We start from the raw sequence: 26,439 nt of genomic DNA, 5'->3' as shown, positions 1-26,439 counted from the left end.
AGATAAGATGTGGAATCCACACACAACCCAAGAAATTCAGATCCCAGTTATGACCTCATGCCAACAGGCAGAAAGGAACACAATTTCCCTCCAGTTCTCCAAAGATCCAGAAAGAGAAAGACACAAAAAATCCTGTTTTTTAGTTGGGTTTGGAATATTTAATTATCTGTTTAGGACAATAAAAACAATCTGGTGTTTAACTCAGGTTCTTATCTTCTCTGAACAGTGAATCATCTTGAAATAATGTGTCATCTTCCAGGCATGCCTACACATCAGCTGCTACAACCGCGCAGGAAAACAGGAGGGGACTGAAAAACCTTATTAGAGTATCCAGTTTATAAAGCAAGCCTGTGCCACACAAGTGTTACTTTATTCCTCTAGGCAAAGTTAAATTACAAAGACACATAAAGGACAGACTTAGCCATAACTGCATGTGCAGCAAAGCTCCCATACATAATACTTACACACTAGCATGTGGCTTCTTTTTGGAAAAATCACAAGCCAGCCCAAGGTCTGATATCCTCACGTGCCCATGTTCATCCAACAAGATATTTGCAGGCTACATGGACACAGAAAGGTTACTGTTTGGTATTTTCCGGTTGACAAAACTACAGATTCTCAGAGCACAGTAACTCAAGCATCAATAATATCAATACTCTCTAGTAAATGCCGCCTTTTTTTTTTTTTTGTCAATGTAACAGACACTTTCCAGATAAAATCTACATTCTAACAGAGCTCTACCATCTCCACAGATTATGAAATACTGAAGAATAACAGAGAGAAAAAACAGGCAAGGTTTGAAACAGAAAGCACATGAAAGAATAAATCCATTTCAGTCTCAAGCCCCCACTGCTTTTGGTTCTTTCACAGAAGGGTCTGTGTATGCCTGTTACATCCTTTATTTGCAGTCTACACTCTGTATTCCCTGTGCAGACTTTTTTCCCCACTTCTGCTGTCCCTTGGCTCACAGACACCCATCTCAGGGCAGTCCTCAGCTGCCCAGTTGTCAGTTAAACACCCTTGACCAACTTTTCCTATTGGTCTCCCATCACAAACACTCCTCCTTCAGGGCTCTCAGAAATACATTGTCCTCTCTAAATTAATAGTGTCGTTAAGATGGTGAGATCATTAATACTGCACAGCATTTATTCTGACCCCAAGGAAGCACCTCCCAGGCCCATTCAACTGGATAACAGCACAGATTAGGACTATTTTGAAAAATTACTAGAAAAATCAGCCAAAGACAAGCAATCTGTATTCTTCTCAAGAAAAGGTTTCAGGTAAGATAATTCATTTAATTTATCAGTAGATCTGGATTATTTGCTGCTATCTAACAACCACCTGTGGGAATGCAGTCACCATGTTAACGATTACCTTTAGGTCTCTGTATACAACAAAGCGATTGTGCATGTGTTCTAAACCCAGGATGATTTCAGTAGCATAAAATCTCATTTCTTTTTCAGAAAACACTCCGTGCTGGGAGAGGTGGTAGTGCAAATCTCCTCCTAAAATTAGATGAATTGAGATGTAATTAAAAGAACAGTAAAATCCTGCCTCACAGGCAGACGGTATGACGTTGTGTGGGACAGCATAGCATTTGTATAGGTTCTTATAACCTGTGCAGCACACAGAGACCCAGACCTACCCTCTGCAAGTACATGTGGTGACAAAATACCGGAGAAAATAAATAAATCTGATCCATCTGAAACTTCATTTAAAAAATACATTTGCTCCATATACATTTGCATTCAATGACCAATCCAGCAACTGAGTCTTAATGCAAAGGCTAGGATTTCCACAGCAAGTAAAATGCAGCCACAGACATAGGTTTCTGGATAAATGAATAAATTAGCATATAGAACAGCCCAGGTTGGGATGGAATGTGAAAGGTCATCTGGGCCAAAATATTCAAATATTCACGCTGGGGATGTTTTCACACCTTCCTAGTCAAAGAACAGACAAAACACAATGTCACTCTGTGAGCTAATCCACACCACCAACACATCAAATTGTGAATATTCCTAGAAAACTGTTTCTGATCAAGCTACAGATTTAAAATAATCAACCAGTTACTTGAATTTGACCGACAGCTTCGATTTTAACGCAAATCTTCACTTGTGAAACACCAAAGCCTACAGGATATGAGTTCTATTTCTCAATTAAACTTCCAGCTTTGCAACATGGTACACACAGATGTATCCAGCATCTTTAGATGCTTACTGCAGGACCACATTTGGAGTTTGAGCATGAGTCCTGGAAGTGCTGAGCATCATCAGCAAGTAAGGGCACTGCAGTATCTTCTTTCTCTTAACTCTGTCGATTCCCCTCTGTGTGTTCTCACAAGAGCTATGCTAAGCATTCCAGGTATCATTTCATTCCTTTGAGGAATACTTCCCCCATCAATTTTCTTTGCAGAGCTCTTTTATTTTTACTCTGAAAGCTGTGTCCCTGATCTCCTCGTAAATTTCTACCCGTGACTATAATTTCCTTAAGCTTCCAGCCTTGTATACCCTTTGACATCTTTATTTAAGTATGTTATAAGGTAACAAACATTTTCCAGTCTGTTCTACAATTCCCTGGTTTAGATCCTGGTTTACCCCTCCTGCTCGCAGGCTGATGCTTCACACCTCAGATTATTTTTCCCTCATTCTCCTTATGATCTCAGCAAGTCCTCCTGCCAATATTTCTGTAATGTTATAATCATCCGCATGAGTCTTGCTTACCATTCATCAGGTCCAGAATGAAACAGAGCTTGTCAGGGGTGTGGAAGGCATAGGTCATACACACTATAAAAGGACAGTCCTAAAAGGAAAGGAGCAAAGAGTTCATCTCAGACAATACGCAAAGTACTTCTTAGGAAAGCTAAAAATACATGTGATGTTCTTCCCATTATTTTTGCCAACATTCATAATAATTTTCTAAAGCTATTTGTGTACTAACCTACATACTGGGTTGTTTCACTTCCAGTTTAGACACCTTAGATTTTGCTATCTCATTTCAATAAAAAAATTAGAAAAGCTATGAGGAGCCAAAGGCTTAAAAAAATGCAGGTAGCATCTCTATCTTCTAAAGACTTGCACCTACAGCAGCTAGAAATATTCTAAAAATATTTACCTGAGTTTACACTAGACTTACATGAAAGATACAGCAAAGCTAAACCTTTAGGCCAGCTGAGAAAAAAAATTAAAGCTGTTCCCCTGACATGTGAAGGATACACACTATTTCTCACAATTGCATGGTGAACGTTCAGCCATCGGAACGCTGACCAAGAACATGAGTCACGTCACATACAAAAACCCAGAGGAAAGAAAAATTTCATCCCCACCTATACATTAAATGCAGCTATACCAGTAAGACCCTGAACATGCTGCTGCATTGCCCCTGCAGAGAGGTGACAGCCAGGCCTTCTGCCACCCACCGCTGCCCTTCAGCTCCCCAGCAGCATTTGCAACAGATAGTTAAAAGGAACATAAATACACTAGGAAGGAAATCACAACTCGGATGCGTATGCAATGCACGAGAAGCAAGAACAGCAAGGTCCACATGATGCAAAATGCAGAAAGAGTGCGCTGGGTGCAGATTTAAGAACGTCGTTGCAGAGCGGCCAGGGCAGGGATGGATTACATTCCCACCTCCTGACACACCTGAACCCTAATGCAGATGTTTAAGACAAGCAGCCATAAAAAATACAGCTGGACAAACACCTCTTTACTGCCACTGATCTCTTCAGTGTGCTGGCACCTCTGCAACACAGCAGAAAGTTGGCAGACCTTTCTCTCTTCGTTAGGCTTATATTGGATGCAAGCGGCTAATTAACGGGGGTGGCTACTACTCTGTTGACCCCTTCTGCAAAGCCATATGAAACCAGGGCTGCCTGCAAGGAAAACCTAAATAACGGCTGTGCTATCAAAACACCCCATAGCACCAAAAGACAACGGTCTGACCCCAAAGCGTGGAGGCCAACAGGAAGATGAACCAAGACAAGCTTAACTGCTGACGAGCAAGGACGGCACTGGAGGAAGCATGAATGTGCCCTGGTGTGACTTAAACAATGTGTTAATTATTGCAGTATTGATAGTGAAAGCTCTGGGAATCTCTATCAGGAACTGGTTTCCTTCCCAATTTAGAAGCAGCAAAACACGGCGGCCTTGGGCAGAGGGGGGGCCGTGGGGGCTGCCTCAGGGGGCTGCCTCGCCGGCCTGGCCGGGCGGAAAGGGAGGGGATGGACACCGGCCCCCCCGGGACAGGTCAAGTCCGTTCATACTTCCACAAGGCAAAGCCATGCAAGGTTACAACAGAAAGCTTTATCTACTTGACTGCAACCCCCAGTGATTCCCATGCCCCTGCTGTAGCGTTCAAACCTGTGTTTTATTGCATGCAGTATATATTATAAATTCTGTGTATATTGTATTTATTGTGCAAATACTAATTCCAAAGGCACCCCCTGCAGAACACAGGCACATGTCTGAAACACCCTGCACAACATGCACGAAAAATGCCTGATTGCTAAACAGTCCTGGAAATACAGAGACTGTAGGCAAGGCAGTAAGGCATCTAACAAAAGACACTACATCTCCTTACGAACTCTGTATTGCTCCTAACTACAGACTGTTGTAGTCACCACTTAGCTTCAGAACAAAAGCTTTAGTAGAATTATTAACTTAATTTTCTGAATCAACTAGATAATTCAGAAGTGTCCCCGAGTGGGCTTCCTAAAACTTCAGAGCAATCTAATTACTCAGAAGGATTTAGTGTTAGAATTTAAACACCATACACAGAAAAATAAAAGGGTGTTTCTATACCAGAACATAACATGCCCATATTTTTACGGATCTCATTTTTAAAAAGAAAAGAAATCTGCATGTGCAACTGTGAATGCATAAATCATTTTTGTGTAAGCCTTCCTCATTTAATCGCTACCTTCTCATCGTTTAACAGAGAGAAGGAATTGTAGTACTGTGATATTTTTCTGATGCAAAAACCACTGCAAAAGACTACTTTCCAGCACAGAAATAAAACAAACCTATAGGTACTTTTTTAAAATGAAACATACAGCAATAAATCAAATTTCCCAAGATAATATTACTTTCCTGCAATCAAACTTCTGGTCTGAAAAAAAAAAGTGACAGTATGACAATGTGTGAACTAAGAATAGTTCGGAAACAGTTCCTTTACATCCAAACAATCCTGGATTAAGTCCAAAAAATATGCTGAAGACAAATGAGTGGTAATAAATTATGTGGAAGGTAAAAAAAAATAATCATAATAACTATACAAAATTGTAGGAATGTAGTTTTAAAGATGTTAGCACACTAACAATTACTTTAGGAGGAAACCTTTGACTGTGACTCCTTCCCATAACCCGAGCACCCGGCTTTAGAGCAGACCCTAGAAATGACACCAAAAAGATAAAAACCTGTTCATGCTGTAGAGCAGCTGTGCAGCACTTCTAACTAAAGGGGAGCTCGCTCTGATGGGTCTCGCTCGGAGAGATGTACAAGTCAAGGCTTAAAACACCAAGCTACTATCTGCCATTCCCAGATATTCCTTCAAGTGACTATCAAGATTTGGGAAAAGATTCCATTTTTGAGTGAAATCGAGACTCCTACAAATCTCGTTACACGTGAAAACAAAATACCTGTTCCTCTCAAAAGAGCCCAACTTGATTTATTATCTCGGATGTTTTATTGTTCACTTTTGCTGTACCTCCTATTTATCATCCCTTGGAGGGAACCTTGCATCCAGTCATTAGTCAAATTATCTCAAAAAGAGCTGAGTAAGACAGCTTAACTGCCTCTTTTTTTTTTTCTAGAACAAGAGAACTGGAAGACACAGTGGAGCGGAGGCACAGCCCTGCAAGGCTCCTGGTCCTGCAGCAGCCTGCTGGAACGACTACCTCCTGACTGCCAGGAAAAGATTTATTAAATAACCACTTCCTACCACAAACAGCACCTTTTGGCAGTTTGGTTTTATACAGCCTGCCAGCAGCGATGGTCTCAGCGATTTCAGTGTTCAATTTTTGAACAAAAGTTAGGCAAATATTGGCTATTACAGAAAATATTTTTTTCTTCTTTTAACAGAAAGTAGAGTATTTTCCCAACAGTGCTACCTTCTAAGAACTGCAAAATGCATTTCCAGCCTCCAGACTGAACATCTTTATGGGAGAGAAAGACAATGCCTGTATCTTGCAGGAGAGGAAACACAAACCTCAGCCACAGTTGGTTACACCAACAGCTAGCGACAAAGTCAATATACCCATGGCAAATCCAAGCAATGCTGAGCCCAAGTTTTCTATTAATTAGGCCAACCCAAGCAGTTCCCTCTGCTCTGTAGAGGTGTCTGTCATACTTCTGAGCTGTAACATTACCATGAAAAGTTATTCTCACAACACAGCCATGACGTACTCAAATTTGGGAGCTCTCTACTCAAGAAGTAGTTGTGAATGCCAAAATTTGAGGTGGATTAACAAAAATGATTACACAAACGTATGTGTAATCTGCACAGCTGTTACTATGCATTTTGCAGAGACATCTGGATTCCCTGTTAAATGACTAATTGTGCTATGATGAACTTCCCAGTTCCATTTTGTTGCGGGCAGCACATCAATCCTGTTCATTCAAACCTAAGAGCTTATATTCAGGAATGAAATGAATTATCTTACCCTACCACTTTCAAACCTATTTAATTCTGCATATTCAGAATGCTTCAGCATCTCTTGCACTGGCAGGTGTACCTAACCTGAATGGGTCACATTTTGTATAAAATCTCTCTTTTCAAACTCTTCCTCAAATTTCTGAGAATCTAAAAGAAGTTACACTCTAATGAGCTGATAATCCTTCACAAAAAACACCAAATGGTCTCCTTGCTTCTTTGTTGCTAAATGACTAGCTACGTGCTATCATATAAGAAATCTGGCTCCACCATTAGCATCCTTGCGAATAATTTTGTTTTCGAATTGCTAGACATGAAAATTCACATTCAGTACTGGAGCAACAGTATCACAAATTAAAGTTAATAGGAGAATTATTATTAATTATCGTTATGGCGAGATGGCCGTCAGTCTCTTCTCCCAGATAACAGGTGAGAGAAGAAGAGGAAACGGCCTCAAGGTGCACCAAGCGAGGTTTAGATGGGATATTAGGAAAAAAAAATTCACTGAAAGGACGGTCAGGCATTGCAACAGGCTGCCAGGGATGAGGTGGAGTTACCATCCCTGAAGGTGTTTAAAAGATGTGTAAATGAGGCACTTAGGGACATGGTTTAGTGGTGGGCTTGGCAGTGCTGGGTTAACGGTTGGACTCAATGATCTTCAAGGTCTTTTCCAACCAGAACGATTCTATGAGTCTATAATCTATACAGTTCTTGTTTCTGAGAATAAAGCACAGCCTATGCTCTCTCCCATTTTGCAAGCCAAAGCAGTAATCCTCCTGCACCACAGACAGTACGCTACTTGCACACCAGTTGTGCAAGCCTATAACAAAACCACATGCCAATTCCTTCCCATGCTTTAACCGCACTGGGAAAAGGGGACGTGCAAACCAAGTATTTAATTCCTACATCACAGCAGTCACGAGGAAATTTAACCTTTTTACCAACATCACATGTAACCATGGTGATACAAGCCGATTGTCAAGTTTTGTTGAATGAGGGCAGCATACGCGGTAGGCTCTGGCACTTCAAAGCCTGCTCTGAAGCTGTCCGAGTGCAACTCACTGCGGCTGCTGCCCAACTCCTCTTCTGCTGGTAACATGACGTGGTCTGGTGAAACCAGTGCCCATCGGGTTGCTTTTTATGCACATTAGTGATACTCCTAGTTTAAATAGACTTGTATGCTAAAGGGGCAGACTTATTTGGTACACCTTGATAGGTACTCAGCTAAAGCATATGAAAAAAAAAAAAGGAAAAATTGGATAAGCTAATATCAAAGTCACAGGAAAGGGAGGGCGAACAGGTAACTGAAGTTCTTCTCTGAACTAGCACTCTATATACTACAAAAGTAGTACATAACTATAGCAGAAAAGGGAATTATTTTACAAGACAGCCTAATGTTTTGGGTAAGTTTCAGATAAAAATACTAGAAAAAAGAATATATACAAAACCACAAACGGAGGGGGAGAGAATCAATTACCTAAGAAATGGGAACCTCCTCAAGCCTCTTTAGCCGAGACACTCACTTGTGTAAGCACCCAAACTGAAAAACAAGCTTGCTTTTCAATTTTTCTTTCAGACACATTACTAGAACCAGGGGGAAGGTTCCAGGGGGGTTTAATTTTGCGTGTCACACAGCCAAATAGATAGAATATGTATTATATGTAACAGCCTTTATATTATATGCAAAGAAAAAAAAAAAAAAAGGAAAAGAATAACAAATCAATGATACTTACCCCTGTGCTGACAAGAGACAGCATAATTCTTTCATTTAAGGCTAATGTTTCTCCTTGCTTCATCTTGATTCTCTTCTTATCTAAACATTTCATTGCATACCTGAAAATATTAACCATGCAGAAAAAGCATCAGAAAAAATTTCCTCCTATGCTCAGTATTATTCAGTAGCAGTTATGCCATGCATATTTACAGTACAAGCTCTTTAAAGACTTAAACCCGGTACTAAAACCATCATTACACGACTAAACAAGGAAACCTCAAAAATCTCCTCAAGTTAAAATATTTTCAACAGAAGCCTCCTAACAGAGAAATGTGCTTTAACAAGTAATTCTGCATTTGAGCAACCACGGTCATACAGGAATTATGTACCATACATTCAGTTCTTAATACCTACAAGCAAGGATTTGCCATATGAATTAAGTAACAGACTCTATTACAGTTCCATTTAATTCTAACAGTTTCAGCTCTGCCAGGAAAGCAATATCTTGAACACATGCTGAGTTTTATGGGTATTTTTTTAAGTTTTCTTTCTACTCAAAAAAGGTCAGATATACACAGGAAAGCTTTTTTAATTTTCTACCGTCTGTATTACATAAACTAATAAAATTTTGCTCAAAAAAGAATGTTACCCCTAACAACCATCAAACGAGAGCAGGATATAATATAGTCTGGATATTTTTTCAAGATGTTAGGTGAGCCCACTATTAGACAACAGCAAGAAGGACACGTGTGCTCCTGCACAGAAGATTTCTAGACATGGGCAACCACGGATTTTTAGGCCACCGGTTTTAAAATACGCTCAGGAAAACACCACGTTACAGCCCTGCATCAATGCTAATCAACTGCCTACACTGTGACAGCTCTGTACAGAAACAGGGCCTCCTGTCACCTTCGCCTTGCACTCCCTAAAAAAGCCACGTCATTCCTTGACATGCAAGTGTTGTGAGTGGGGGAAGAGTGAGCGTGAACATACTGGAATTTTAAGCTTCCAAAACAAGGAATATATTCACAGCACGTGCCCTTGCTGAGGACTCTGTAAATGACGACTATAAATAACATTTTACATGCTACCCTTTATTTATGCTTTGACACCGCTGATCAAAGCAATGACTGGGGCCATTGAAGGCTTGTCCAAGTCAAGTATCTCGATATCTACGTGCTCAAAAAGCACAGCTACCCCTCCCCCTTCGGACTGCTTTCTGCATGGTACTTCTGGCCCCTGTCAAATGTCCTTGAAGGAGGTGATGTGAAAGAAGCCTCAGGTGTGTCTTTGTGGGTTAGTGAAACACCGATGGCATTTACCTTCGAGGGGTGGCTTCCCAAGCTCCTTGCAGGCAGTAAGTGCAGCAGAGGCAGCCATCTAGAGTGGACGGGATCTGGATTAGGGATGGGTAAACAGGTTTGGATTAAGAAAGAACTAAACCAAACCTCTACCCAGAAACTGAACCGAATCTAAAGGTTTGCTTCAAATTTGAAAAAGGTTGGTTTTCCCACATTTCGCTTCCCTTTACTCTATTTAAAAATACTCTGATAAAAACTGTCCTTTGCTTCACTTGCTAGTCCCAAGGTTTATCCACCTCCTGCCAGAGTAAAACTCAGACATCAAAACGACTTGGGATCTGAGAGCTACCGCTTCAGGGTGGACAACTACTTAGTGTGGCTCAAGGTAAATAAAATGTTTATTTTTGTACATGGACAAATTGACAAGTTGTACATGGACAAAAAAGTATCAAAGCAAGAATAAAGACAGCATTGTTAGTGATAGCATTAATATAAATACTTGAAGTCACTGCAAAAACACTGAGCATGATTGCAACATTAAGATGTCTTCCACTTGTTAATAGCTTAGAAGTTTATTATTATCAAGGATGCCAAGCACACACGACTGCCAGTGAAGCCAGCTGTAATTGCAGAGACTTGGCACTTCAAACACGCCATGCTTACTTAGAAGAGAATTGTTTAAGGATGGTCCCTGGACTAAAACTGTTAGGAAAAAAGTGAGATGAAAGGGGTTGGGTGGGGTGTAAATAAATAAACACACAGATAAATATTGAGAACAGTTTGTTGAATCAATGCCTAGGTGTTCAAAACAGAACACAATGTGCCTAGAAATTGAAATCTGATCAGAAGAAGTGTGTGAATAGTAAGTCCAGAAAAAGAAAAGAAAAAACCCACAGAGGGATGATCTTGGAGTTCCCACTGAGAGCTCTGTTAAACAGAAGTTCAACACTGGAACTATAATCTTCCAAACATAAGCAAGGGTCACTGCTTTTGCCAGTGAAACGTGCTCAGCAGGGCAGAAACGTATGCAATTACACAAATCTGGAACACCACATTCAGAATCTGCCCAGGCACAACCCTGAGGTCATGTTCCTGTGTCATCCTCCGACCCTTCATCAGCACCAGCTACGTGATGCGCTTTGTGGCGAGAAGAACAACCTTCACCAGACGAGAGGCAACACCTCGCACAATCACCACGGTTTCCACAAGAACATCGTTCTGCACTGTCAGGCTCTGATCCAGGAAATCATTTAAGCACATACTTAATTTTAAACACATGTGCAGTTTCCATTAATTTTGACAAGACCATTTAAATGAAGGATGTGCTTAAGAGCTCTGCTAGACTGAAGCTCCACTGCATGGCACGTAACACGATCAAATATCAAACTAAACTTAATGATGATCCAGAAATCAGAACCTCTTGGGATAAAATTTAATTCAAAGAACTACACAGTTATGTGACACTGCTTTCCAGTGATTTTGTAAGAAATTATTGGAAGGATTTCCTTACTAGTTCAGAGTTTACAACTACCTCTAAAATAAACTGTGTGTATATATACTCACATTTTTCCAGTGTCTGCTTTTCTGCAACCATACACTTCACCAAATCCCCCTCTTCCTATTATTCTATGTACACTAAAATCATTCATGGTCAGCTGTAAACGCAAAACAAAACAAAACAAAACCAGACTTCATTTTTCAGCATTCAAAAACTCACTGTAAAAAAAATTTAAGTAATCTATTAATGTGTTAAGATACTTAACTACTGTAATTTATATAGCACTTGTTGTTTTGGAAAAAGGAGCCCCTTAGTGTTTATATTTCAGCGAACGTGCAAGGACTACAGTCCGAAGTATAAAGAGGACGGATGGGACTGCCGCTGGCAAAACCTGTCAGTCCCAGTGAGGTTACAGAGCGCTGTCACCGAGCACTGCAGGGGGACAGAAGCAGAGGCCGGGGTAAGGGGTGCTGGGGATGGCAGAACTGTAGGGGGGAAAAGGAGACAGAGGGCGTCGGGGGCTGTTAAAGAGCAGCAATACTGGCAGTTCAGGTTTTTTCAGCTATTATAAAAATCAAAAGCTCTTAACCCCAGACGGGCAGAAGGGACGTCCAGAAAGGAATCGTTAGGACTGTACATCTAAGAATAGAAGAGCAGAGAGGTAACGTTCACCGTACTCCTTAATAAGACCTTTTCAGAAGCAGTATTCAAAAGCCAACATATTTCTTTCCTGTATCAGCCTTTGACAAGATAAATACACTCGCAAGTACTTACATGAATATTTAGTTCTACATTTTTCCATTGACAAAATCTAGTAAACTTGTCACTGTGGAAAAAGAAGTTTAAAAGTTGTCTGAGACTACTGTGTAAAGTATTATAGTAAATGTCAAGACTCTTGATATTTAAAATAAAGTTTGTGCTAGGGCGTGTTGCAATACTTAGTAAATGATAGCCTTCCTTTCAAACAACTGTAATCTTACCCCCACCAAGAAAAACAATTTCTAGGCAGTGCACACTTAATATTTTACACCCTTACAAGAGAAGGATATCAGATAACTTCATTTCTGTAATGGTAAGTGCTCGGTATGTTCTTGCAGCTCTCTTTCAGATGGTTTTTAATCTTTAAAAACAACTAAGTTTGGAACTAGCAAGCATTTAAATTACATAAAGATAATTATAAGAAAACAGAGGCAGCTTGATTTACGTTAATGAACCTCCATATACTCCAAGGAATGCTTTAAACTCATTTTATCTTCAAATAGGAAAAACATCAATAATACCACAAGCTGTTGCCAAAAACAATGGTTTGCCATTTCTACATGAATAATTAAGTATTTGATTTTCAGAGCAAGAAATACCAGTTCTATGGAGGCATTTTCACATTTCAGCTTGGTTGCAGAACACCAACAAACCATTTCACACAGTGTATTTGGCTGCTGCTGGACGAGAGCCATGCTTTACAGTCCCTGCACGCAAGAGCAGCTCCCTTAAGGCTAAGGGGGCTGCTCAGCTGAACCAGGTCTATGCCTAGTCTTTACTAGACCATTCCTGCTGAATTGCAAGGTGTCCAGACACTACCCAGAACGACTGGGTCTCTCAGTCACACGCACGAGAGAGTTATTCATGAGAATATCCCCTAAGATGAGGATAACAATATCCTCATGAGGATACTCCCATATGAGGATATCCCCATAAGATGAGGGTAAGAATCAGATTCTCTTACTCTCCTAAGAGGATATCCCATAAGAATATCCCCCAGAACACAGCTCTGCATTTTTAAACCTTTGAGCTCAAACTGCAATCTGTTATTACTGCTACATGGAGTGACAGCAAAATCTATCATCTTTACAATTTTCTCCGGTCATACACCCTGACATTAATCATGATATACATCAAAGCTAGTAATTTGCAGGAGCTTGCTGATAATACATTATTAATTAAACTAAGTTGATCAAACATTTTTAGCCTTATTTTACAGCAACACAAGGGACCTGGCTCCCTGCTACATTAAGAAGAAAGCTCAGATAATATGTCACGTTCATACCTTTCCATAAATTTTTGAAATATTTTTCCTCGGAGACTATCACAAATTTCTTCTATATATGGCTAAAAAGGGTTAAGAAACACGATTAGTATTTAAATGTACAATAAATTGGTATGCAATACAACCCATGACATACAACTCATGTTGGCCCTATACAAATACAGCATTTACTGTGTTTTCTTTGAAAAAGGCTCAATAAAGCATTTAAGCTTCATTCAGCTTTTGGAACCTGAGCAGGTGGCCTGAAGTCAAACATAAAATACTTTCAGGAGCTAGAAAACATTAAATGTTTGCCGGGGGGGTGGGGGGTGCTGTACAAAACCTGTATAAAGCACCTGCCCATGGACAGGAAGTCTGGCAAAACAACCTCAGTACGGTCCTTTTTTCAAATATATTTAAACAGAATAAATGGACGCTCCTGTGGATTCTGCACTTCCCAGAGTTGTGCTCCGGCTTCATCTTCTTGGTGCTTCTCTCCTCTCTGTCCTTACTAAAGAACCAGCACCTTCAATTCCCAAGTGACTTTTTCTAGAGAAACACTTTCTCATGATGTGTGATGGCATGCAAGCAATCTCCAATCCCAACCCAATTAGCGGTGAGATATAACACAAGCAATGTAGCTATCACTTTGTCAGTTCACTTAATTGCAACATTAAAAACTGTTCATTGAGCAGTGAGAAAAATCAGGCAGAGGCAATCTGCACATTTTTGCAATATATAAAAATATGTAAGATTTACATCAAAGAAATTTAAGCTCACAAGCACTGCCACGACTGATGACGTTCATTATGTGCCAAACCACACTGCTTTAAGGCACCTAGCTATAAAAGTTAGCATATATCTAAATTCCTTGTCTTGTATCTATGTATATTAGAGCTGTAACAATACAAGAAATATTCCACTTCTCATTTATTTTCTAAAGTAAAGAGCAACAGAAATGATGTATAATTTCACAAACGACCCAGAATACCATTTATTTTTATATTCAAATGGAGAATATGCTAAACCCGTACTTTCTTTTGGCAATCCAGAATTTCAGAAACTTTTTAGAAAGCATCACAATTTTAATGGTGCAGATACTCCTGTGTGGATAGCTAACTTTGGATTTTGTCTTGTGGAGAGAGAGAAAAACATGTGAGATCACAGACATGCTTAATTCCACATCAACAACTACATAAACAACAATTTAAAGTAAAAGGAAAAATGTTTTCAAAAGACTTCACATTACTGAAACGTTAAGGCAATTTCTCCACTATGCAGTTCGGTTTATCCTGACAGGATGTATATCTTCCTGATGTAAAGGGATTTCCTATAAATCATTTAATGGCTTAAAATTACATAAATCTAAAAACTATTCTGTTCATATACCAAGGTATAGTTTGTTTTCATAAATGTGCTTAAAAATATTGTAGGTAAGAATAGTAATTTGCATTTTTTATTTGACTTAGAAAAACACTCTAGTGTCACCATTACACCAAAGGGTATGTATCAGTACCACTTATTCTGTCTCCTGAAATAATGAGTACAAAGTCACTTACTGTCAAATAAATGAAGAAAACTTGAACAGACTGTCTTAACCTCACCTGAAAAAGGCTGGCTGGCACTTGTTTCTTGGCTAAATGCGTTTGTACATGATCTACAGCTTGTTTTGAGAAAGGCTTTGGGGAAAAAAAAAAAAAGTATTTCAAACGGTTACAAATGTAAGAAGTTTCATTTAAGATGTGCAGTACTGTTTTCTTTTAACCACAGGAAAAACACGCGTACGTCAGAATGAATGCGATATAGCTTCCCCTTAAGTATATTACTGTGAAACATGCAAATACAGATGCAGACATGGATGTTTAACCACTACAGAGCCAATAATGCAGGCTTAACAAAAAAGTGCTTAAACCCTTCATCCAAAGAACCATATCACTAGGGTAAAACACACGGCAAGTTCTTCTTTGAAATAAGAGCAAATGAAACTGTTAATACAGACCAACGGGCCAAAACTTCAGCTGGAGGAAAGGTCTGTTTTCATTGACTTTAATAAAGGTGCATCCATCACAATGCAGCCTTTAACTCACCATACCGAAGCTATGAAGTGTACTGCCCCTAGTATGGTATGAAAGACTGCTTTATGACCAAACAAATAATAAAAACCCCCAAAACCCAACTATCTTTGTGCGACCAGTTTTAAACAAAATCTCAACCTTTACACTGAGCTTTCAGAGACACCGAAGTCCAACATCCAAACTGTCCTGCAGAGCACCAGCAGCTCACATCTCTGAGGTTTTTGGGGGCAGGGTAGTTGCTGGGTTGGGGGGCAGGGGGGGTTGGTTAATGTATGTGTATGTGTGCAAGTATATATGCACACAAACTGCGCTCACTGCATCATATTTTAAAATAAGAGATTTAGTTTGAAGAAATATAAAACAGATCAATCTCCAAATACTTCCTTTGCGTATTACCAAGTTTAATAAAACCCGGCACACACCGCCAATATTTACACCTCGTTACTGAAAATAAAACCCAAGGAAGGAAAGCACTCCGCCAAACCCAGCCCCACAGACTTCGAACAGAATTCCAGGGCACTGCAAGTATGTGAGCAACAATTCCTTCATCAGTAGTCTTAATTGTTCTCTTAATGAAATAGCAGTTATATTGAATTACCACTGCTTGACAGCTACTCAAGTAAGGCCAAGAGCAGTGTGAAACTGGGATGATACTGGGATGATACACACATGCGAACAGGAGAGGAGCTCCTTCATTATGTACGTGTCATAAATCTGCCGACTTCGGGTCAGACGCTCATCCTCAGAATCCAGTTTCTCATATTCTTTTATCTGCAATACAAGACAGAACAATCCATTAGATGAAGACATTTCTAACCATTTTGCATTACTTGTTTGGTAAAAACATGACTTTGGCTGAAGTTTTATTTTACTTTATTATTTTCTTAATTAACACTTAAAGAAAAAACCACCTGCAATACCACAGTTACAGTGGACCTTAGATTTCCCTTCTATCTTCGAATTTTTATGCAAGGCAACCGATTTGCTTAAAATTGCTACAAAGCTTTATTTTCTAAAAATTGAAAAGGACTGAGCTAAAGCAGCATGTTTTCCTCCATCTAACTTTTGCCAGAGTACAAGCCTGTGCAGGGGAAGCCAGAAGTTAACTGCACGAGAAGACTGGACCGTGCAAGGAAAGCAAGATGAGCAAACGTGCCCGGCAACCTTTCTGAAGGTTTTCTTCCCCTCTGCTCAGCTCACAGATGCAGAGCACTGACCTTGCTCCTCTAACACTCAAGAGTGCTGACCCCTTTCTCAGATTATTTCATGCAATGCTCTGGCTATCCACAGCACACCAAAACGCGCCCTTTTTCCAAGCTCCCAGGGCTAGCAGAAGAGTTGCAATGTTATCCAGGCAGCGCAAGCATCACCTGGTGAGAGCTCTCCACTGCCAGCACAGTGCCCAAGCACCCTGCTCCAGGGTAACGACAGCACAGTAAGTACAGATGTCCAAGCAAAAATATAAAGCACATTTCAAAATGTTCACGCAGTTCAGCTACATGTTGAATTTGAAACCTCAAGGTGGCCAGAAAGACAGTTTCACAAAATATATCAAATTTCTTTAGGTGTGATACAGGAGGTCAGCATGTTCCGGGTGAAGCAACAGCAATCCCATATGGTTTGTTTACAGAACAAAACCCGATAACCAGTTCCAGAAAAAGCCCTCACCAAGTCCAAGGGTCCTTTGGAGTGTGTTTAGGGAAAGAGTTCTTCCAGAACTGACAGAATGTGCAAAACCGTCCAAGATCTTTAGGGAGAATGCTCAGCTCTGACATGCTAGACCTTCCCAGCACCAGCCTGTGAGGTCCCAGGATCCAAATAAATCTCAGTGTGCAGACATGCTCTGGACCCCTACACTGACTCAAGAAAACCAAAGCAGAGTCAGACCCAGCTGGATTTCATTCAGTGCTTGTTTGAGAAGGAACAGGCCACGTCAGAGCTGTCTGTACTTTCAGCCTACAGAATAAAGCCTGCACAAACGATGTACCAGAGCATCTCCTTCTGAAACAGGGAGAACATGCTGGCTGGGCTTCCAGGGACACAAAGCAGGGCTCCGCTGTTCTGCCAGCCACGCTTCAATAGCAAGAGCGGCACTGGGGTTAACAGAAAGCGCGTCACTGAGGACTTCTAAAAGTAAAGATTTTTTCAAAAAACGTGGTCTGCCTCTATTTCACAATATACTTCTTTTTCTTCTTCATTCAGAGGCTGCTCCTTTTGCATGATGAGCTGTACTTCACAGCTCTTGAACAGGTCTCCAGGTGACAAATTCAATCTGTCTTCGAAGGTGAAACACCATAATTAAACTCTGTATTCTAGCTGTAGTCCTCTTGTTTGCTGACTGTGATAAGGCACCAGTTCCACCACGATTCACCATCTGTGACTTCTTCCCCCTTGGTACCAATTTATAATTAAAATCATTCAAAACATCTTTGCAAATAAATATTTTTTAATTAATGCAATGCCACAATATAACTGGAAGTACAGGAGAAAGCCTGATGCACATCACACTGTCCAACTTGAACACAACCTCCTGCCCTTCAATATTTGGGTTTTTCAAACCACCTCACTCCGCACCCAAAGTAGAGGGGTCTTTACAGTGAGCTTTTTAACCAAAGTCCCTTCATTTTGTAAATGTTTGAAGGAAAGGACAGCAGGAGACAGAAGTCCCTATCAGCGATACATTCCTGGGCAGGCAACTCGCTGTCTGACGCCTCTCATCACACAGATGACACACCTCTACTATGATCACATTTAACACACATGCCTGACATATTCACAAGCTAATTTTACATGTTTATTAAATAGAACATTACTGTACCATGCCAAAAAAAGATACAGCAATATGCAGAGCTAAGAGCATCACCATTTATAAATGTAACCTGTCTCTTCTAGCAGCAGTTTCCACAGTATTGTTCCTGACCCAGAGATAACAGACTGTCACCATGTATTTCAATGCTTCCACAGCAGACTTCAGTTCACCTCCAGAAAAGTGTCTGACAAAGTATCTTTTCAAAAATCAAAATCAGAATGCATTAGTTTTCAAGCACCGAGAAGTTGGTTGTTTTTTTTTTTTTTTTTTCCTTGAAACTTATCTGGATGAATCACTCATCCAGTTAAATGCTTGATCGTGACTTAAGCTGCAGTAACATGAAATCCCTGGAGTACACAGCCCTTCTACATCACGCGATTTTTAATGTAGCAATGTACTCAAATTATTCTATATGTAATAAATGCAGTCAGTAAATTAAATACATATAAAAAAGAAAAGCTGCTGAATCCAGTATGTCACAGAAGAAAACACAATGAACTTCTCTTTAAATATCTTTAATGGGATTTTTTGAAAAGTACATGACAAAGCATTTAAATTCTTTTTAGGTTACACTTTGCTAATAACCTAAAAATACAATTCCAAATTGTTTCAGAGATAAAGAGGTGGCTAAAAATATCTTGCTAAACAATCTGTTACAACATGCCTTTTTGATTACTTATGACAGTGATATCTTCAGCAGATAAAAAGATGGAAATGACAGAAAAGGATGATTCTTTATTGACAGCGAGTATCTAATTTGAGTGGGGGAACCGTAAATGGCAAAGGGTTTATCTCCAAACTGATAACCAGCTTAGCCTATCTGGTGCCATTAGCCTACTAGCAAGAAAAATTTTAAATCATCAGCTTAAGCGTAATCCAGACAAAAGGTTATCCCAGGCAGCATTTCTAATTAATACTGAGCAATACAGGCTGCCTTTTAATAGCAAGTGTGCATGTTTTAACTGAAACCAGCACCTATGATAGGATTAACTACAGTTTTATATTTAGAGTGTCACAAATATAACAAGGAATGAATGGAGCGATTAGACTCATCAAGTTTCCTGAGCGGTCCCTGCAGAAGCGCTGACGGGGCGCTCTCAGCCATGGAGAGCTGTGGAAGAGCACGACGCGCTCCTCCCGTGCTCCTCTGAATTATTTATCCTGGATGCATGCCTGCCTGGGGCACGATGTCTGTTTCTCCATCGATTATTCTGTGACAGCGGAGTACAACTGACCTTATCGATCTAAAGCCACCTCTCGTTTCACTCTTTGGATCCCCTTACCCATCTGCAGCACTCGACAGGGCTTTTCTGCAACCCTGCCACAGCGACTCCCAAGAAATCTCAGAAGCTAGCACCAGCCTCAGCTGTCCTTCCATCCCTCCTGCAACACCACGGACAGCTGTACTCTGTTGTCTTTTCTACACGCAAAAGGATGTGAGAGAAAGGCATGAAGCACTGGAGAGCGCAATCCGAAGAGCAGTAACGTCAGTCAGTCGCACCTCCTCTCCTACAAGCCCAGGTGCTCAGCTACAGACAACAGAGCACCGTCCCCTGTCTGGGGGATGCTGCAGAGACAGAGGTGCCTGTGACTGTCAGCACAGCATTTTGGGTGTCTCATTGAGGCAGAGAGAGCACAGGGAAACCCTCAGGGAGCAAAGCAAGGGATGCAGAGGACCAGATATGCTGCATCCACTGGTGAATGAGACACGGAGCTGAGCCAGAGGCTGGCCATGACTCCCACAGCACCAGCTGCCAGCCACGCCAGGGATGAACAAACGGCATCAGGGAACCATGCCTGATCGCCTGCTTTCGCTCTTTGGGACAGTATAAGATAAATCTGCTTTAATTTTAGGCTTTCTGCCTTTAAGGAATATCTCCACTTTGTGCAATAGATACAACTCCGTGCCCCATGTCAGCTGTAATAATAAAAAAGCACTGGGTTTGCTTTCAGGTCTTTTTGAAAGAAGGAATCCACTGTCGTAATTCCACTGAGAGCTGGCAAATGTTACTTGCTTTAACTTCATCTCTGTTTTGTGGCAGAACTAAGATTTATCATCATTTTCACAGGATCAAAAGCTTATCCCATCTCAAGGGATCAGATATATTTAACAAGTAGAGACTGAGATGAACCTAATTTAAACTCATTTTTTATGAGTATTTCAAATGAACTGTAGCCAGAGTGTACCTTATGATAGAAAACATCAATAAACCTAAAGATATTTTTACCTCTATCAGTAGTCTTTCCCTTTCCATCATTCTCTCAGTATTTTCCAAGTCATCTTCTGACACGTGAATGTGGTGAATGAACATTTGATTAAGTGGTTGCTCAGGTAACTTTCTTCCATTGTTTTGTTTCCAACATATTATTCCTTAAAACTAAACATACTTAACTCTTGAAGGATGAGAACTGCAACAGTAGCTTTTAAAATGCTTTGTTAGCTTATATTTAATAAAAAGAAAGTTTCAGTACATGCTAATAAAAGCACTGTTAGAAGTTGAGCAAAGTAGATTTTTTCCTGCAAATATTCTAATTTATAAGGGCAAAAAAATCACTTTGCTACTCCCATAAAATACTCTGTAAGAATACTGTACCAAATTACCAATTTGATTAAATAGTTACACTGCTATTTTTAAAAGTATCTTGGAAGTTTTTTAGAATGTTAGTTTTGTCCCTTTGCGACGCAATCATTACTATATAAAATATTGTCTCATGAATCAACCATTCCACTACAATGTTGCAATGACTCAGAACAACATGTGTGCGTCTCCTTCCCTGGCAGGATCCCCTGCCCGAGGACTACAGGGACAGCCTTCCCCAGCCTCGCTGCCCTGCACAGTCCCAAAACTCCAACAACGGCTGCTTACCTCTTCATAAAACTTCAGTTGAGGGACAGCTTCATCAATCTCGTTCATGCAATAGTCTTTAAAAAGCAAAAATCCTGGAAAGAAAAAGTAAAAAAACAAAGAATTTCAGAAAAATAGGTATCATTATTACAGTAACTTGTAAAAAGGGATACAAAACCACCCAGGTAACATCATGAATCGTATATACCGGTGTTAGTACTCCTAATTGACAAGGCTTGGCAATACTGATTACCAAGCTGGCTCTACAACACTCTGAGCAGAAAGCGATCACAAACCTCACTCACCTCCCAAAGTCATATTAAGCATATTCCAATTTCTACCTGCTGAGAATTGTATGAGATGTTTACATAATGCACCAAAATATCCCATTCCTCTTCACGGATCAGATTTGGGTGACATTTTTATTTTTGAGAGTAAAATCTAGACACTATTCTCAGTTTGGTTTGGTTTTTTTTGTTTTTTTTTTTTTTTTAATAGATTCACCTACATTCTGTTGATAAAAAGCAATCTCTCCTGCATACTGATTTTAGAATCACTGGGTAATGTCACCTCTAATAGGTTTTATAGCACAATAAATTACATCAGGGTCTTTATAGTTCCTTTGCAAGTCATTTAAGGCATGACCTCTGCAGCCTGCTGATGAGTGTTTTCCATTATAAGCATTTTAATGCACCATTACAAGCTTCAGCTCATGGAAGTACTGTCTTTACATGCGCCTGAGCTGGGACCTGCTACCCTTTTACTTATGTGGGGACCTCTTGTCACGGCTAATCTTTTGAGCTATCTGCAAGCCCCTCCAAGCTGTACCTGAACATGCTCTCAGTTCACTGCAGCAGGCAACACCTTTCCTTGTTTAGGGTGACTGCACAGTTCCTGAAATCACACCCAACTTCTGGAGGCAAGCCCACAAAAACGTAAATTCAAATCACAAAGCGAGCAAGAGAAGGCAGAGCAGCTAACCCAAGGGCTGGCACGGGCTGGGGACTGCTCCATCCCGCTCTCTTCTGCTCAACTCCTCTCCCAACAGGGCAGCACATCAAAATATAAGATGCCCCTTTTCAACTTAAAATATATACGTACAAAAGACCTACTTTTTTTTTTTTTATTAAAATGTCATTGTAATTTGAAGTTACAGCAAAACTGTATTAACAACAACAACAAAAAAGCAGCACATCACTGAAGGTTCAACCAAGAAATAATACAGCCACCACCTACAACATCTCACGCTTTCCAGAGTATACCATCTTTAAAAAAAAAACAAAACCCACTTCACGTGCTACATAGTAATTTCATTGTAGTATGTACAGGAGAGCATTTAACTGCCAGTTAAGAACATCATGTCCTTTCAACTCCTTAACATCTAATTTTATCAAAGACCTAAATAAGAAAAAAACCCACCAACTCCTCAGAAGCAAAACCATTAGTCACAGTAGACAAAGCAATGCTGATGAGGCAAACAGAAGCTTTACTTTATAATGAAAACATTTCTTCCCGGTAGCCCCTTTAGCTCGATCTGGATCCCAAGTTAAATTTCCTATTAGAAGAGCTTGCTTTCCTGGGGTCCCCTGGATTTATGTTGTCAGAACCCAGAACCAGAACACCAGAAAAGGCATTATGATCAGATAACTCCTATACTTCGCTTGACTCATTTAGTTGATGAGGATATTTTGATATCTGGGTTTTGTTCTCTAAAAAAGGACAGAAATCTTATTAAGAGATTCTCTTATGAGATTCTCCAAACTTTCTAATGATTTTCAACAAAAAGAATCATTCTTGAAATATTTTATAAACAAATGTGCTTTTTTGAAAGCAAACCACCCAACACCAAATTTTCTGTTCCTTAAAAGCAATTTGCAATTAGAGTGCTTTTTTTTTTTTCTCTCTCCTTTTTTTTTTCTTTCTTTCTTTTTAAAGGGCTGGTCTTAGTTCCCTTTTTACTGGAAATGTTCTTAATAAGTTGCCTTCCCTTACTGCAGAGGAGACAGGAGCAACACACCAGAGCAGACCCGGTGATGCCCGTGCCTCACATGGTGGCTGGAGCTCCCAGCCAGCCACCAAACCAAGTCAGCCGTCACAGCAGGGCCACAAGGGCTCCCCCCAGGCAGGCACCCCAAGCAAGTCACAAACCGTCCCCATGGCTGCCAAAACCCAGGCAAAACCACCCAAAATCACTCATTGCTAGAGACAAATGGGGAGAGCACCCCTCCCTGTGCACTCCCCTGCCAGAGCAGTAACCGTGGCACGAACCCGGTTTTGAGAACAAAACCTGCCACTTACAGAACTGAACCTAATTCATTATTTTACACATGATTGAAACAGCAGTAGCACCAAGCAAAATAATGCTGAATTGGCCAAACTTTTATTTGGACAATAAACCAAAGAAGATTACAGTCGTGTAATTAAGAGACCAAAGAGTGGCACAAACAGCAATGAATGCAGTGAAAGAAAAAGCCCTGGCGTGGTCCCAGCTACTGGCTGTTTACCAAAAAAACCCACAAACAAAAAAACCCAAAAACAAAATAACCCACAAAGACAATTGTGGGAGGAGTGTGAAAATATACCAACACAATTTTTCAACAATGCCATGCCAGACATTTTAGCCCTGTTTAATGTCTTCCAAACTTTTTAATTTAATTATTGCAGAGAAAGAAAAGGTTCACAAGACCAGAGAACAAGCAACAACAGCAGGCTTATGCTGCCTGGGTTTTACAGCCTGCTGCTCACCAAATCTTTTTTAAACTGTATTGCTATGCAAAAAAACCTAGAGACATTCAAAACAAGAAGTTAGAAACTTTTATAAGTTATTAATATAGTCATAATGTTACAGCCATATGAATAAATACTGAGAAAATGCTGTCAGTCAGGTTCCAGCGAAGATGAGCAGAATTACTACAGCAGCATTTTAAAGCGTATGATAATTTTTTTTTTTTAAATTAAAAACTCTGCAGTAAAATAAATTATAGCATGAAACATCTCTATTCCTTGAAGTTACAAATGTTGTAATTATTCACTAGCAGCACACCCAAGATATTCCAGAATCACAGAATGGTTTGGGTTGGAAAGGACCCTAAAGACCACCCAGTCCCACCCCCTGCCCCGGGCAGGGACACCCCCCCCAGCCCAGGCTGCTCCCAGCCCCGTCCAGCCTGGCCTTGAGCCCAGCCAGGGATGGGGCACCCACAGCTGCCCTGGGCAGCCTGTCCCAGCGCCTCGCCGCCCTCATGGGGAAGAATTCTTCCTGATATCTAACAAATCAACCCTTCTTAATCTTAAAACAATTATTAAAACCATATCTAAAACAGGCTTGCAGGGAATGCCAGACAGTGGTTCCTCCAGCCTGGCAGCACCCCGAGGGGCAGCAGGGTAGTGGGGAGCGGACGGAGGGAGCGGGGGCAGCCCCTCGGCCCCCGCGGGTGGGCACCATGCACGGGGCTGAGCCCCCTCCCTGTCCTTGGCTCAGCCACATTTGCTACAGCAGGAGGTCACAGGGAAATTCTCTCACAGCCAGAAAAACAGTGAAGACCTTTTTTTTATTGTAATTTTTACAAGTTTCGGGGGGTGGGGGGTGGGGTGGTGAGTGGTAAAAAAAAAATAAATACACCAACCCACACTTTAAAAGGTCAGTAGTATCCAAGATGAATATTATTCAAGCACTTGAGGAGTGTTTAACAAATAAATTAAAGCATCAGCTTTCCTCAACTATGCACCACTGTCTTTTCAGGGGGAAAAAAAAAAAAGATTCCTTGCAAGAAATGTTGTTTGATACCAATTACGTTGACATAAAAGTAGCTATTTCAAGTTTCCTTTGAAGAACCTATGGACTGGAAGCATTTACGTACCTATATTAAGATATACTGTATACACACAGGCAGCTTGTACAGTCAAAAAACCTGAATTTCACATGGACCAACTCCCCTTGACAGAAAGGTTTCTAGCATTATTTTTTAAAAGATATGCTCTAATGAACAAATAAGAAGTAATATGAACCATAAGCTTTCCAAGCAACAGTTTTGAAAGCTAGACACTGCTCTGCAAATAAGCACCAGGTTATTTCATCTACAAGTTTTCTATGTCAGTGTCAGTACAGACCCATACCTTACAACTGGAACCCACATATTTTGATTACTTTCAGGAATACGTTTCTAACAACTATGTGATGGTGCCTGCACCGGTCACCGAAATACCATCTGGTGGCTTTAGCACTGGAAAAACACTCTAGAACTGAAAGTAGATAGCCAGCTGCGGAATTCATTACTGCTGCTGAGGCGGCATTGAACAAAGCAATTGCTCGTCCCGCACGGGAGCTGTGCCAGCCGCCTCCGGCGAAGGGATCCAGGTGCTGCAGCAGCCCTCTCCCCTCGCTGGGGAAATGAACTTCCTCCCCACTACGACATTTTACATGTGATTGACAAGAATCAGATTCTTTTGAGGTTTTTAAGTATGTCCTAATGCTTGGCTAGCACTAGGCAACCGTGAGTGCTCCTCTTAAAATTAGCAACACAGACATCGGGGAAAAAATTGTAGGTGTCCAGCATCACCTTTTTCTTCAGCAGCCTGTATCTAGAGAAGGATAAACCAAGTGACGGTGTTCTTTTTAATTAATTGATAATCTCACAGTTAATGAGATTATTTTTTTCCACTTGTCTCATGAAAACAGGGCAAAAGGGTGTCAGGTCAGATATTTCCTGTGTCAAAATGACAGTCACATCAGACAGCAAAATGCAGGCAGCAAAACGCATCCCTCCTTGCCCTGCCTGGACAGAGGGCTGCTCTTCTGCGCAGGCTGGCTGCTGGCTGCCTGGAGCAGCTGGATCCCATGGCTGCGCCGGGAAGCAGCTGGAGGAGGCAAATCGCTGCCACGGTGCCAGGAAGACGGGAGGTCTGATGGAAAACTTTATTTCCAGGGATGATTGATCAGAGGCTGACGGCTAGGGACAATAAATGAAGAAGGATCTGGGGACTGTAAGATACTCTTGCAGAGCCTGGAGGAGAGGTGCGTTAAGGAAAAATCTTTGGGGAAGCCGACAAACAAAAACAGATTGCCAAGCGATGAGAGCGGGTTTTAGTGACTCGTAATTGCTTCACTGAAGATTTACAACAGAGGAAATCAGAATCAGAATCTCCACTACCCAGTCAAGAGTACTGCTCCAAAGGATCTAAACATCCCAAGTATTAAGAAAAATTCAGAACATTTCACGGGTAAATTCTTCATTTAACAAGTCCTACTATTCCCCAGTCTTTTTTTTTTTTGAATGATTGGCCTTAAAACCATCAGCTTTTCTACAGCACAAATGCAAATGCAAACATACTCCTCCTCCTTCTCTGTTCTGTGCTTGCAGCTTGTCTGACCACACAATCCACATCCCCAGGTATCAGCACACTGGAAATCTTCCCACTGTCCTGAATTCAAACAAATCAAATTAAAGCTTAATGTTCTCCATCGTGGAAGCATTTGTTTCAACCTCCCATTGTATCAATGGATTCTGCACTTCCACTGCAGC

The 26,439-nt window shown here is 40.7% G+C and overlaps 1 protein-coding gene across 3 annotated transcripts in view; it reads right to left on the bottom strand.

The window, feature by feature from the left end:
* GRK3 (G protein-coupled receptor kinase 3) overlaps positions 1–26,439 on the bottom strand; it is a 76,491-nt gene that overhangs the window by 18,252 nt on the left and 31,800 nt on the right. For all 3 annotated transcript variants that reach the window (XM_037375270.1, XM_037375268.1, XM_037375269.1), the window contains exons 3-12: positions 20,939–21,012; positions 15,932–16,033; positions 14,792–14,866; positions 13,209–13,270; positions 11,939–11,990; positions 11,230–11,321; positions 8,385–8,484; positions 2,724–2,802; positions 1,375–1,505; positions 465–559 (exon numbers count right to left, since the gene is read on the bottom strand). In XM_037375270.1, coding sequence (XP_037231167.1) covers positions 465–559; positions 1,375–1,505; positions 2,724–2,802; positions 8,385–8,484; positions 11,230–11,321; positions 11,939–11,990; positions 13,209–13,270; positions 14,792–14,866; positions 15,932–16,033; positions 20,939–21,012 — 862 coding nt within the window. The remainder of the gene's footprint in view (positions 1–464; positions 560–1,374; positions 1,506–2,723; positions 2,803–8,384; positions 8,485–11,229; positions 11,322–11,938; positions 11,991–13,208; positions 13,271–14,791; positions 14,867–15,931; positions 16,034–20,938; positions 21,013–26,439) is intronic.

This window comes from Falco rusticolus, chromosome 1 (genome assembly GCF_015220075.1).
Source record: "Falco rusticolus isolate bFalRus1 chromosome 1, bFalRus1.pri, whole genome shotgun sequence".
NCBI classification, from domain to species: domain Eukaryota; kingdom Metazoa; phylum Chordata; class Aves; order Falconiformes; family Falconidae; genus Falco; species Falco rusticolus.
This window is presented reverse-complemented; position numbering and strand designations above follow the sequence as displayed.